Source organism: Panthera pardus, unplaced genomic scaffold (genome assembly GCF_024362965.1).
Source record: "Panthera pardus isolate Hobbes unplaced genomic scaffold, ASM2436296v1 HiC_scaffold_17, whole genome shotgun sequence".
NCBI lineage: Eukaryota > Metazoa > Chordata > Mammalia > Carnivora > Felidae > Panthera > Panthera pardus.
This window is the reverse complement of record NW_026526732.1, coordinates 135,533,594-135,548,674: the sequence shown is the minus strand read 5'-3', so window position 1 is coordinate 135,548,674 and position 15,081 is coordinate 135,533,594. Positions and strand designations below refer to the sequence as shown.

The 15,081-nt window shown below is 41.3% G+C and overlaps 1 protein-coding gene across 1 annotated transcript in view; it reads left to right on the top strand.

The window, feature by feature from the left end:
* MEP1A (meprin A subunit alpha) overlaps positions 1-15,081 on the top strand; it is a 57,406-nt gene that overhangs the window by 15,269 nt on the left and 27,056 nt on the right. The window contains exons 3-7 of the mRNA XM_053905331.1: positions 255-462; positions 1,351-1,601; positions 5,628-5,742; positions 10,255-10,295; positions 11,031-11,106. Coding sequence (XP_053761306.1) covers positions 255-462; positions 1,351-1,601; positions 5,628-5,742; positions 10,255-10,295; positions 11,031-11,106 — 691 coding nt within the window. The remainder of the gene's footprint in view (positions 1-254; positions 463-1,350; positions 1,602-5,627; positions 5,743-10,254; positions 10,296-11,030; positions 11,107-15,081) is intronic.

Below are 15,081 nucleotides of genomic sequence, written 5' to 3'. Positions count from 1 at the left end.
TTTTAAAGGAAAGCCCATCCCAAGAGTGTCTTCCCTTTACTCAGTAATTCCATGTGTTTGGTCTTCCTCTTGGATGCCATGGTCTAACTTGGCCTCTTGGGCAGTAATGATCTTTGTAATTAGCAGAGGTTATAGATTTTTCCTAAAATCAGGGGCAATCCTGTATCTTTCCGCTGAGTCTGTTTCAACTTCAATACGTAGGAAGGGAATCGGCAAATAGAAAAGTAAGTCTCTTGTCTGATTCTTCCCCACAGCATGAAAGATGGGTGACTGTATGCTCTTTCGATCCTACAAAGGAGGAAAAGCTGAAACCAAACCCACTGAATGCTGACCTGGATACGGAGAGTAGCTTATCAGGGGTCTCAGTGCCCAGGATAGTAGGACGTCTCTACTTGGCTCTCCACTGGAGGCCACTGGGATTGGTCTTGGTACAGGGCAACGTGGAGTTGCCTGCACAGATCAGTGGGTCTCATATTTTCCATATAGGGTTCACCGTCATGCTTATTAAAAATGCAAAATTTCAAGCTGCACCCCAGAGAGGCTGTTCCTGGATGTGTTCTGAAGTGGATTTCTGCACCAAAGATCTTTCTAATTCTTAATATTGTATATGTCCCTGCTAGGAAAAACTGGAGGCTGCTATGATCTTTTGATTTTTTTTTTTTTTTTTTTTTTTTTTTTTTTATAAAAAAGGAACCGGGTGTAAGCTAACTACTAACCACAATCAGAATGGAAGCATCTGGTTATTGTCAATTCCCCAGGGTCCTGTTTATCAAAGTGTCTTCCATAGACTACCTGGCTCTCACCCTCAGGTAGATTCCTGGCTCTTACCCCTGACCTGAATTAGAATTTCCAAGTCCCAGGCCCAGCCATGTTTATTTATTTATTTTGAGAGAGACAGCGCAAGTAGGGGAGGGGCAGAGGGAGAGAGAGAGAGAGAGGGGAGAGAGAGAGAGAATCCCAAGCAGGCTCCACACCTGTCAGCACAGAGCCCGATGCGGGGCTTGAACTCACGAACCTCGAGATCATGACCTGAGCCGAAAACCAAGAGCCGGAGGCTTGCCTGCCTGAGCCATCCAGGTGCCCCAGGAATCTGTACTTTAAAAGACTTTCCAGGGTGCTTTTGAAAGATACTATAGCTGTTTTCCTAGCGGCTAAGTCTTCTTAGTAAAAGGTTGGAGACGGACGCTATTGGAATGGGGGCCCTACATGCTGCGGCCTGATGGCCGAGCCTCTCGCCTGGGCTGTAGCTGTAGGTAGAAACAGCTGACTCACAGGTGGTATTTTAGGAACATTGCCAGGAGCCCTGTGGGTTTGGTCAGGTTTCTCCATCTTTCTATGTCGGTGTTTTAGTCTGTACCATGGGCATGAGAGGAGTGCCTGCTTCACAGAATTGTTGTGGGGATTCAAGGAATAGCTATACTTTAGATCCGCGGAACAGCGTCTGGCCCACAGTAAAAGCTGTGGACACGACGGTTGCTGCTGCCGCTCACTTCGACAGTTTGCCAGTTCTTGCCCTGAGCACCTTTGAGCCCCGGTTACACGTCGATCGCCTGGAGGAACAGCAAAGGCAGTTGTGTCAGAGGTTAACCGATGGACTGATAGTCTGTTGAGGGCAAGCTCGGTGAGTGAAGCAGAAAGGGGCACGTGGAGGAGGCAGAGGGCAGGGAGCATCCCTGAGAAGGGCCTGGGGGGATAGGACTTTGCCGGTCTGGAGGGGCGTCCTGGCCTCCGCTTGGACGAGGAGAGAGGGTGTGTGACAACGGGGGACGGCTTCCCTGGCCCCACCTGCCACTGGCTTTTCGCTTCCAATCGTCACAGCACTTTCTCAATCGGTCAGTTTATGAAACGTCCTCCCTGGGATCAAAGCAAACCGCTGCACCCAATAGCTTGAGAGAAAATCCCATCTTACTGTATTTCATCCCGCACGATTACAAAGTGCCTACTGTGCGCTAGACACCGGAGCAGGTACGGAAAGTAAAATGTGACCCTTGCCCCGTGGAGCGCCTGATCTAGCTTTGAACTGCAAAGCCATAAACTCTTTAAACCTGGGACTTAAGACTCCAGCCTTGCTCACTTGACACTCCGGGACATGAAGTGCCTAGGACTGCAAACAGCTGGTAACTGATTAACGGCCGCAGTCAAGATCATGAAAAGAAAGTCGTTAGAGACAGGTTGTGTCTGCCGAAGACCTATGATCCCATCAGTGGATGTTCGGCTGGGCAAGGAGTATGCTGGGCTTTCGTGTTCTTACGGCCTGTCTTTTGCCAGAAGGCAGTGTGTACGGTGGGAAAGAGCTCTAGCTTACTGAGCGCTTCCTAGGTTTCCGGTACCTGTGGTTTCCGTAGGTTATCTTTCAATCCTTACACAGCTTCATTAACTAGGCACTGCTGTCCATTTCACACACGAAAAGCAGGTGCTCAAAATGGCACAGCTAGTCAATGGCAGAAGTGGGATTTGAGTTCCTGTCCATCCGATTCCCAGAGCCGTTGTTAGAGTATATCGTTTAGATAAGGATAAGAAGGAAGGGAACGATAAATGCACATCGGGAGGCAGGGAAAGGTGGGGAGAATTCAACAGCCCCGCAACTGCCTGTTTGAAAAGCTAACAGGAGAGATTTTAGCAGGAGGGGGACCAAGGCAAGAGTGTTGCCCTTTTCTTTAGAAAACAAATAGCAAAGTCCTAAACCCCTGCTTCCTGGCTTCAGAACAAACAAATATTCATTCTTTTAATTGCTTCAAAATTTGAGAAAAATTAAACCATACATTTAAGAAATTAAAGCCTCCTGTGTTTTCCTCTCTTATACTCAGAGCCAATTATTCTCACAAAGTTTATGTTTCTCATGAAGTCTCCTGTTTATCTAGTCCCTCCCCACCCCCCTTTTTTAATCATCAAGATTGTATTTGCTGACCTAAGCCATCTTTAGCCGTTGGGCAAGTTCGGGTCCTTTTTGAGAACACTGGTGGCTTCCCGTGGTTCAAGAGTGTGGGCAATGGCTCTCTACCCGCCCTTACGACCGCACACTCGATGGCTGCAGTGACAAGGAAGTCCGTCGCAGATCTCTGCCCATCCAAGGCTGACTCCGGGCTGTCATGCCTCCTGTTTTATTGCTCCGGAAGCCCACTTTCTGCCTGAGGAAATGCTTTTCTGACAGGAAGTGCTCTTCTGACCACAGGACTGGCCCGCCTGCCCACAAAGTAGGTCTGAGATGGAGACAGGCAGGCCCTGGACCTTGAAGATTGCTGATATCAGAGACTCTCATACCTCCTGCATGCAAGAGTCGGAGGGCATGTAAATATACGCAGTCCTGTGCTGGGGCAGGTACAGCCCATACTGCACACCTCTTCCCCACACTGCATTCGGTGGCATAGTGTTGGTAGCTTGAAATTAACCATGGTAGGGATATTTACAGCCAGGAAATCAACAAACGCTACACGTAAAAGCTTGTTCCTTCTGAGATCTGGTTGTTGAACATTTATCCGTGTATGACTGATACTTTCTTTCTCCCAGTATAAATACATTTTTCCAGTTCTTTACTATAAAAAAAAAAACAACAAAAAAAAAACAACCCACAATGATATGGTACTTCGTTATATGGTACTTTGTATACACGTCTGTGAATCTCTATTTAGAGTATATAACTGGAAATGGAGTTTTTAGCTTGTAAACTATGCACCTTTCAACTTACTAGATAGCATCGATTGCTGGTCTGCCAGCAATGTGTAAGATTTCCTATTTCCTCACTTTCTTGCTGACATTTGGTATGGCCAGCCTTCTTCATTTATGCCAATCTGAGCTTGAGGTAGCATTCATTGTTATTTAAACTGATATTTTTCGGGGCACCTGGGTGGCTCAGTCGGTTAAGCTGCCGACTTCCGCTCGGGTCACATCTCATGGTCCGTGAGTTCGAGCCCCGCGTTGGGCATCTGTGCTGATGGCTCAGACCCTGGAGCCTTCTTCCGATTCTGTGTCTCCCTCTCTCTCTGCCCCTCCCCCGTTCATGCTCTGTCTCTCTCTGTCTCAAAAATAAATAAACATTAAAAAAAAAAACTGATATTTTTCTGATTACTTGTGAGGTTGAAAATCTTTTTACATGTTTATTGGACATTTGGGAGTTTTGTGGTGAATTTTGTGTTCATACTTTGCCCGTGTTTCTCTCGGATCATCTCTCTCTTTTATTTCATATTTATTTGTAGGTATTCCTTTATATACCCCGGATAACTTACTCTCACTCAATTATATGCAGTATCAATGTCTTCTTCCATCTGTGGCTGATCTTTTAACTATACTGTTGTGTCTTTTGTCACAAAAATTTTAAATCCTGATATAGTCAAACTTACTATGCTTTATATGTTTTTTTTTATTGTTAAGCAATATTTTCTGATCTCAAGGTTAAAAGCATTTTTTCCTATATTTTTTCAAAGTTTAGATTTTTGTATATACATCTTTAATCTATTCAGTTTGTGTGTGTGTGTGTGTGTGTGTGTGTGTGTGTGTGTGTATGAATGGTGTATGAATTTAATTTTTTCCTCATATGGAAATGCTGTTGTCCCCACATTACTATTGAAAGACTAAAGTTTCCCTATGGACTTTTTGGCTCCTGTCATGTGAAATTCCCATACAGTTTTGCATCTGTTTTGATAGTCTATTCCATTCTGTAGACTAATTTTTCTGTCTTTTTTGGCAATAACCCACTCTCTACTATAACTTCAAAAAATTCTTGATATTCCATTAGGGCAGTTCTTTCTCCTTGTTCTTTCTTTTCAGTTTTCTGATCTACTTTTGGAAGTTTACTTTTTCATGTAAATTTCAGAAAGGGTTTGTCAGTTCATCAAGTTTCACAAGAAACTTGGCAAGATTTTTATTGGAAAATCATTTAATTTGTAGACAAATATCAAAATAATGACCATCTTTATTGCATGAAGTCTTCCCATTCATGAATATTTTATAGATATAAATATGTGTGTGTGTGTGTGTGTGTGTGTATGAATAGATCTATGTCCTCTGATAATTGCTCAAAACATTTCCATAAAATTTTAATTATTTTTATTGGATTTAAGTACTTTATAGATATTTTATAGATTGTTTTGATTTATACTGTGGAATGGGTTTTTTTATCTGTTATATTACATGAACAGTTTTTGCTGCTATATAGGAATGTTATTGCTGGTGTATAGAAATGTTACAGGTTTTTATATATTCATCTCAATATTATCCTTTTCAAACCTTTCCCTGGTCTGGGGAGCTGGAGATTTTATGTTAAACTTGGTATCTGTTCTTAAAAGGATCAATGACATTTCCTCTGGCTCCTTTTTTTTAATGCCACAGTACATATGTGAGGGTCAAAGTTTCTAAAATGACGGCCAGGGCAAGGTCCGAAAAGTATTTATCACAAGGTGTATTTGCTAAATGTGTTCACTTGCAACAATGATTTGGATTAGATCCACTTGTGTTCTGTCTTTCATCTTGTTTTGTGCCCACATAGCAGCTGTATCTGTAAGTAGAGTTCTTCGGTTATGAGTGTTCAGAAATATGAATTCTGGTATATGTTATCCATTTTCTGTATATTTCTTTCTTCCAGATTAAACATCTCTCCAAAGGAAATGGTAAGAATCAATTGAAATGCATAGAGAGTGTTTCTGAACTTTCTTTTGTTCAGCAAGATTAATAAGAATTTTTCCCTACTTTTAACAGTGCATGATGAAGATTTTGATGAACAGAGGGATATTTCAGAAATCAATTTTGGTGGGTATAATTTCTGCATTATTAATGCCTTGAAATAATTTTAAATCTTATGATGCAATTGCTGAACAGCTCTTATCTCCATGATAGAGTATTGGGTAACTTTAGGGGAGAAATGTCCATTGGTGTTTCATTGGAATTTGCTACGTTTCTGAAAAATGGAAATGAGAGACCACATTTTCTAGAGAAACTAGTGAGTGCTCCATGGATTTAGAAACATATAACATGATTTTTGTTTACAAAAATTTCAGTGTTCCTGTCTTTATTTTGAAAAAAGGAAAGAAAAGTAGATGATTATTCTGCTTGTTATATATATATACATATACATATATATATATATATATATATACATATACATATATATATATATATATATATATATATATATATATATATATTGTATGTACATGTAATATATGCCTAGGGCTATATTTAGTGGTGGGGGGGGGACCCAGCCCCTCTACTGGTGTGTCATATTCATTAACCCCTGTTTGCTTAGGATTTAGAGAAGAGTGTAAAGGTATTCCATTTCAACATCTTGGCTACAAACATTTTTATTGAAGGACTCCAGCAATCTGGTCCGTTACCAAGAGGAGAGAGAAGCTTTTCTCTCTCTTGTTCTGTTTCTAAAATGAAGGAGAAGCCCTTTACATTCTGGGTATGTTTGGTTAGGATCAGTGGGAAACAGGTATTCATGATCCTAAATACCTTATCAAGAGCTTTCCTATCTGATTGCCAAATCCTGTAATAGAGTAAGTGCTAATTTTCATTTTGCGAGAAGGGACAGGAAGCTCCTTGTGGTGGAGGTGATCTGCCCAGATCACAGATGGCAATGATGGGGCTCACTTCAGTTCTTCTAACTCAACCCAGTGCTATTTGCAGACTACAAAACTGGAAAAACCCAGAGCTAAAGGTCGAATTTCCGTGGCTTTGTCCCATTTACAGGAAAGGGAGGCTAGTTGACATATAATTGGAAAAGCTTGAAATAGTTTTAAAGAAATAGTTTGGTAAGGTAAATGGGTGAACGGGTCCCAAGACTTCAGAGCCAGACATGAAATCATCTCTCTTTAGTCAGGCGATCAAGGTGTAAGTACCTGAGAGGATCGGCTGTATTTTAAAACAGGGCTGGCACTAGAGTTAGAGTTTTTTCCTTATCACATCCTTATTTTTCTAGACAAGATCATTCTTTTATCTTAGAGCCATTGTTTTCATCTCCACCACCCGCTCTGAGCTGTGTGACTCCAATGAAGAAATTTTACCATGTGGGTTTTTTCTCTCTTTAGGTCATTCCAACCAAGCTGCTAGGATTGTTAGGGTTAGCTACATAGCCAGATCCTACATCACAAAAACTGTTCGGGAGAAACCACACACTGGAAATTGTTACCTTTTTACCTATCTTGTCTCCATGCCTCACAATTTAACCTTTCTATCCCAAGATTTGCTTTTTTTCAGACTTTTCATTTCACTTAAAGAAATTCCCCCCGTCTGGATCAGTAGGCTCAGATCCTCAGAGCTGCCCCAACTCTTATCTGTCTCCCAACATGCACACCATCTATCAGCAAATGCTTTTAGATCTACCATCAAATTATATCACGAGTTGTGACTTTTGAGCACTTTCCCTTTTCTTGTCTTGGTCTAAGGCATCTGGGTCTGGCCAGGTTCTTGCGGTGGCCTCATAACTGTTCTTGCCTTCCTGCCCTCGCCCTGCACAAGGCTCTTCCTGCCAAAGTAGACAGAGCTCTCCTTCTGATATGATTCGGGCCATGTCACTTCTCTTATCCAATCTTCCAATCTTCCAACACTGACCAGTGCTGGTTGACATCTTGTCCAACACAGAATAAAGCCCCTGGAACCTTGATTCCCCAAATGTGTTCTGCAGGTCAGTATCACTTGAACCACCTAAGAGCTTTCCTAGAAATGCGGCGTCTTGGGTCTCACCCCCACCTCCCTTTTTACAGACCCCAGATGATTCCCTGCACATTAGAGTTTGAGAAGAGCTGAACTTAGCCAGCCGTCTGATCTCTCTTTTTTTTTTTTTCTACTTTTTTCCCTTAATTACTTGGATTTTCCAGCCACCCTGACCTCATAGCTATTCCTCTACAAAGGTGGTTCTCAGTGTGTGGTCCCCCAGCCAGAAGCATTAGCATTGCCAGAGAACTTACTAGAAACGAAAATTGAAAATTCTCGGGCCCTGCCCCAGACTTGCTGACTGAGAAGCCCTGAGGGTAGGCTCCACCATCTGTGTTTAAGAAGCCCTCAGGGGATTCTCAGGCTAAAGTTTGGAAAGCTGCTCTGAGACATCAAGGCTTTCCTCATTTCTATTTGCTGTTGCCTTTGCCCTCAATACTCTTCCTTTATTCCCCATTCCATCAGATTTCTGCTTAAATGCCACCTTCTCAGGGAGGCCTCCCCTGAGCACCCTTTATAAAATGTGAACCCTCCCCTGCCTCAACACTTTCCCCCTGTTGTTCTTTTTTTCTTTTATTGCTCTTTTCACCATCTGCTACTCAAGTTCATTTATTTGTGTGTCTCTCCTCCCTCCCCAGTCAAGAATATCACCTCCTTGAGGGCTTTGTTTTATTCCGTTACATCCCCAGCAGGTAGAACAAAGTCTAGGACACATTAGGCACTTAATAAATATATGCTGCACGAGCAACTTGGGTAGTGAATCTCCTGAGGCTTCTTTTTTTTTTTTTTAAACCTTTTATTTTTTTTTAATTTATTATTATTTTTTTAACGTTTATTTATTTTTGGGACAGAGAGAGACAGAGCATGAACAGGGGAGGGGCAGAGAGAGAGGGAGACACAGAATCTGAAACAGGCTCCAGGCTCTGAGCCATCAGCCCAGAGCCCGACGCGGGGCTCGAACTCACAGATTTCGAGATCGTGACCTAAGCTGAAGTCGGACGCTTAACCGACTGAGCCACCCAGGCGCCCCCTGAGGCTTCTTTTTAAGGGATATGTGCTTCTTTGAGAATTCCTCCCCCCAACTGCTCTACTCTCTCACACCTCCATGACCTCATCTATGCTGACCAGCCTGGGTGCCAAGGTCTGAATGGGTTTGTTCATATCACTCTGGAAGAGTCCAGCTCTCACCTGCATCCCTAATCCAAACCAGGTGTCAGGAAATGTATGCTTTTGTTCATGACATGCCTAAGACAGAGAGGGGATAGATCAGCACATACTACCCCTATCAAAAAGGCAATTCTACGCCGATGAGGCAGTCGTGTCATTGCTATTTGTTTTTGTTTAATTGTGCTGTGATTGTATACATAGGTTAGGCTTATGGAGGTTAGGAAATGTGTGCATGGAGGGGCACCTGGGTGGCTCAGTTGGTTGAGTGTCTGACTCTTGACTTCAGCTCAGGTCGCGATCTTGCAGGTCATGGGTTCAAGCCCTGCACTGGTCTCTGTGCTGATGGTGTGGTCCTGCTTGGAATTTTCTCTCTCTCCCTCTCTTTCTGTCGCTCACACACACTCTCTCTCTCAAGATAAATAAATAAACTAAAAAAAAAAAAAAAAAAGAGACGTGTGCATGGGGAAAGGGATGATACAAGGGTAGCCTTAGTCATTAGGAAGTGAAACCACAGCTTCTCCTAATACCTACAACCCCAGGGGTGTCCTTTATCATGAATGAGCCATCAGCTTTGTCACATGGGACCTCTGTTACCATGTGAGGCTATGGTGATAATTCTCTAGCTTGGTTTCCCAGCTGTAAATCAGGAACTGTTCTCACAATGAAATAATCTACCGACCCTGTTTGAAGTCCTTTGTGTTTTACAGGGGAGGCTGCTTATCAAATATGAGTGTTATGATAAGAAGAGACATTCTTTTACGTGCTCATAATTTTCCCCACAAGGGTCTTCCCTTTTAAGAATCCTATTTTCAGAAACACAATGAGGCCAGACTCAAAGGATACCATCAGGGAGAAATTTTATCGTGCTAAGCTCCTGATAGATATTTGGAGATACAGTTTGAGTGGATTTATCCATATTTGCCTGGTCTTTATTGCAAGGGCATTATCTTGAATTTGGTTTTGGAGAGTATCATTGTTTATTCATGGGGCAGAGAAAAATCAACCCATTTACCTACAGTCATGAAGAAGGATGGAACAATAGCAGAGAGTGCCTTGAAAAGGAAGTCAGGAGTTCTCAAGCTCCCTCAACTGTTGACCACCTAGTGCCTTACTTCCTGTCTCAAGATTCCCTTGTGCCCTCCTCAAGTATGAGAGATTTGGAGTCAATGATCAAAAAGATGCCTTCTAATTCATTGCTTACTTTTAAGATTCTTGGACCAGGTTTCTTTTTCCAAAATGAGACCAAGGATGTGATAAGACATGATATTTACGGGTTGTTTACATTTACTCAATTAGAGGAAATTTTGCCTATTTCAAAGTGACTTTTATCACATGAAGACGAACACTGAAAGATTTACAATGGAAAAGATTAATTTTATTATGAGAAATGCCTTTTAGTAATGCTCACTCAAATATGTATATTTTTAAATCTGCATCTAGCTGAAGGCTTGGACCTCTTTCAAGGGGACATCCTCCTAAGGGTGAGTACCTGTTAAGGACATAATGACGATCCTCAGTACTGGCTGTTTTTTATGACTGGGAGCCTCTGCTGTGTCCAGCCCTGGCATGGGCACTGTGGAGGACATGAAAGAATCTAATCTATCATCTGTACCCACAGGGGCTTCAACTGTGGTCGATGATGACAAAAACAGATGAAAAATAAGTAAACAGTACAGAGTCTATAATTACCATATTACATGTTCACTTATTTTTTCCCAGTAAGTGAATGAGAGAAGGAAATGCACCAATATATGTATCTATTTTTGAGAGACAGAGACAGAACACAAGCAGGGGAGGGGCAGAGAGAGAGAAAGAGACACAGAATCCAAAGCAGGCTCAGGCTCTGAGCTGTCAGCACAGAGCCCAACACGGGGCTTGAACTCACAAGCCGTGAGATCATGACCTGAGCCAAAGTTGTATGCTTAACCGACTGAGCCACCCAGGTGCCCCAATGCACCAATATGCTTAAAGTGACTATCTCAACTTTTAGAAATTGTAGGTCATTTAAATTTTGTCCTCAATAATTTCTCTGAAGTTTCCAAATTGTCTGTAATGAACTTCAATCACTTTGGTCATCAGAAGACAAATGTGATTAAGTTGTTTGAATTGTATGACAAATGTGATTAAGTTGTTTGTGGTGTGAAAATTTAGTGAAAGAGGAGGCCAGGGGGGCCTCAAGGATTGCCTTCCTGGTCATCTTTGCCTTGTTTCCACAGAACTCCAGAAATGGCCTGAGAGACCCTAACACCAGATGGAAGTTCCCCATCCCTTACATTCTGGCTGACAATTTGGGTAATATTAATTGTTTTAATTAGACACTTTGGGTTTTACTCTTCTCCCTCCCCACTCCTCCTGTTCATCAGCTTCAGATTGGGAGTAACACCATTGCATATGAGGGGTTCCAAGTCCTGATGGTTCTTTATCCCATGGAACGGAATGTATAACTTTATACTGACACCAGGGCAGCTTAACTGGTTGGAGATACGAGAGGTAATTTTAAAAATTACAGAATATCAAATAACAATTTAAAAATGCATAACACACTACATGTTAATAAAACCAAGGGCACCATGAAGAACAAAAATACAATGAAATATAATTTGGCTTCACCACAGTGAAAAACTTACACTTTATTTTTTTTTTAATTAATTTACTTTTTTTATGTTTGTGTCAGTATTTTCTTTTTCTTTCTTTTTTTTGTTTAAATATGAAATTTATTGTCAAATTGGTTTCCATACAACACCCAGTGCTCATCCCAACAGGTGCCCTCCTCAATACCCATCACCTCCCCTCCCCTCCCTCCCACCGCCCATCAACCCTCAGTTTGTTCTCAGTTTTTAAGAGTCTCTTAATGGTTTGCCTCCCTCTCTCTCTAACCTCTTTTTTTTTTTCTCCTTCCCCTCCCCCATGGTCTTCTGTTAAGTTTCTCAGGATCCACATAAGAGTGAAAACATATGGTGTCTGTCTTTCTCTGTATGACTTATTTCACTTAGCATAACACTCTCCAGTTCCATCCACATTGCTACAAAAGGCCAGATTTCATTCTTTCTCATTGTCAAGTAGTACTCCATTGTGTATATAAACCACAACTTCTTTATCTATTCATCAGTTGATGGACATTTAGGCTCTTTCCATAATTTGGCTATTGTTGAAAGTGCTGCTATAAACATTGGGGTACAAGTGCCCCTATGCATCAGTACTCCTGTATCCCTTGGGTAAATTCCTAGCAGTGCTACTGCTGGGTCATAGGGTAGGTCTATTTTTAATTTTTTGAGGAACCTGCACACTGTTTTCCAGAGCGGCAGAACCATTTTGCATTCCCACCAACAGTGCAAGAGGGTTCCCGTTTCTCCACATCCTCGCCAGAGTCTATAGTCTCCTGATTTGTTCATTTTAGCCACTCTGACTGGCGTGATGTGGTATCTGAGTGTGGTTTTGATTTGTATTTCCCTGATGAGGAGCAACGTTGAGCATCTTTTTGTGTGCCTGTTGGCCATCTGGATGTCTTCTTTAGAGAAGTGTGTATTCATGTTTTCTGCCCATTTCTTCACTGGATTATTTGTTTTTCGGGTGTGGAGTTTGATGAGCTCTTTATAGATTTTGGATACTAGCCCTTTGTCTGATATGTCATTTGCAAATATCTTTTCCCATTCTGTCGGTTGCCTTTTAGTTTTGTTGATTGTTTCCTTTGCAGAAGCTTTTTATCTTCATGAGGTTTGCCTTTGGGGATGTGTCAAGTAAGAAATTGCTTCAGCTGAGGTCAGAGAGGTTTTTTCCTGCTTTCTCCTCTAGGGTTTTGATGGTTCCCTGTGTCACATTCAGGTCCCTCATCCATTTTGAGTTTATTTTTGTGAACAGTGTAAGAAAATGGTCTAATTTCATTTTTCTGCATGTTGCTGTCCAGTTCTCCCAGCACCATTTGTTAAAGAGACTGTCTTTTTTCCATTGGATATTCTTTCCTGCTTTGTCAAAGATTAGTTGGCCATACGTTTGTGGTTCTAGTTCTGGGGTTTCTATTCTACTCCATTGGTCTATGTGTCTGTTTTTGTGCCAATACCATGCTGTCTTGATGATGACAGCTTTGTAGTAGAGGCTAAAGTCTGGGATTGTGATGCTTCCCGCTTTGGTCTTCTCCTTCAATATTACTTTGGCTATTCATGGTCTTTTGTGGTTCCATACAAATTTTAGGATTGCTTGTTCTAGCTTGAGAAGAATGCTGGTGCAATTTTGATTGGGATTGCATTGAATGTATAGATTGCTTTGGGTAGTATTGACATTTTAACAATATTTATTCTTGCAATCCATGAGCATGGAATGTTTTTCCATTTCTTTGTATCTTCTTCAATTTCCTTCATAAGGTTTCTATAGTTTTCAGCATACAGATCTTTTACATCTTTGGTTAGGTTTATTCCTAGGTATTTTATGCTTCTTGGTGCAATTGTGAATGGGATCAGTTTTTTTATTTGTCTTTCTTTTGCTTCATTATTAGTGTATAAGAATGCAACTGATTTCTGTACATTAATTTTGTATCCTGCGACTTTGCTGAATTCATGTATCAGTTCTAGCAGACTTTTCATGGAGTCTATCGGGTCTTCCATGGGTAGTATCATGTCATTTGCAAAAAGTGAAAGCTTGACTTCATCTTTGCCAATTTCGATGCCTTTGATTTCATTTTGTTTTCTGATTGCTGATGCTAGAACTTCCAACACTATGTTAAACAACAGTGGTGAGAGTGGATATCCCTGTTGTGTTCCTGATCTCAGAGGGAAAACTCAGTTTTTCCCCATTGAGGATGATATCAGCTGTGGGCTTTTCATAAATGGCTTTTATGATATTTAAGTATGTTCCTTCTATCCCGACTTTCTCAAGGGTTTTTATTAAGAAAGAATGCTGAATTTTGTCAAATGCTTTTTCTGCATTGATTGACAGGATCATATGGTTCTTATCTTTTCTTTTATTAATGTGATGTATCACATTGATTGATTTGTGAATGTTGAACCAGCCCTACAGCCCAGGAATGAATCCCACTTGATCATGGTGAATAATTCTTTTTATATGCTGTTGAATTCGATTTGCTAGTATCTCATTGAGAATTTTTGCATCCGTATTCATCAGGGATATTGGCCTGTGGTTCTCTTTTTTTTTGATACAAGAGGTAATTTTAAAAATTACAGAATATCAAATAACAATTTTAAAAATGCACAACACATTATCATGTTAATAAAACCAAGAGTACCATAAAGAACAAAAATACAATAAAATATAATTTGGCTTCACCACAGTGAAAAATTTACACTTTAAATAATAATAGAGGTGAATCTAAATATATTGTCAGCATACTGATGTCTTCCCCTGTTGTTGCAAAACAAACACTCCATCCTTTTGAGAAATAGAAAAGTCTATATTTCACATTCTCAGAGCCCTTCCTCCTCAGAAGTAATAATTTCAATTCTTTTCTCTCTTAAGATAAAGGACTGGATAAGTTATAGTTCGCTCATTGTTAGAAATAACACTTGGGGGAAATAAATAAATATTTGAAGCCACGTGTGGACACTGCCTGACCTCAAGCCACGATGATGCAATGCCTGTGCGGCCCATCTCATGGATGGGGGAAGGTCAGAGGAGAGGGGAGGCTGGGACAGGCTTGCTCTATCTTAATGGGCTGCCAGGCTACTCCCACTCTCAGGAGACATAGCTTATGTTTCAATATTTTCCACCACTGTTATTAGTGCTGATCCCTTTTCTGGAGAAGAGCTAGATATAAACAAATGCTGTTGTCCTCATTTATTTATTTATTTATTTATTTATTTATGGAAATTTGAGTTCTTATTCCCCCAGTGTTTGCCAGCACGTTTGCAAATTTATGGAGCACCCATATTTATTGATATGTGATTGAAGAAACATCAACTTTTGAGAGGGGTATTTTCCCCATTACACTTTTTCTTCCTGTCTGTCGCACCTGCTCTGTCCCCCTTCCATCAAGACAGGGACATGATTTTTGAATCACTATTATGTGCTGGCCACTGTGCCTTCACCTAATATTGTATGTAAGCTTCGCCATGCCTCGGTGAGGCAAAAGTCAGTGCCTCACAGACTTTAATGTGCGTAAGGCCCCCCTGAGGATCTTGTGAAATTGCAGAGTGGGCCAGGGGTGAGGTCTGAGATGCTGCACAGTCCCCCAGCTGATGCTAATGTTTTTGGTCTGCCGGCCACAGCTTGAGTAGCAAGGTCTCTTTAGCAGTAATGTAGGTAACAGATTAAAAGAGC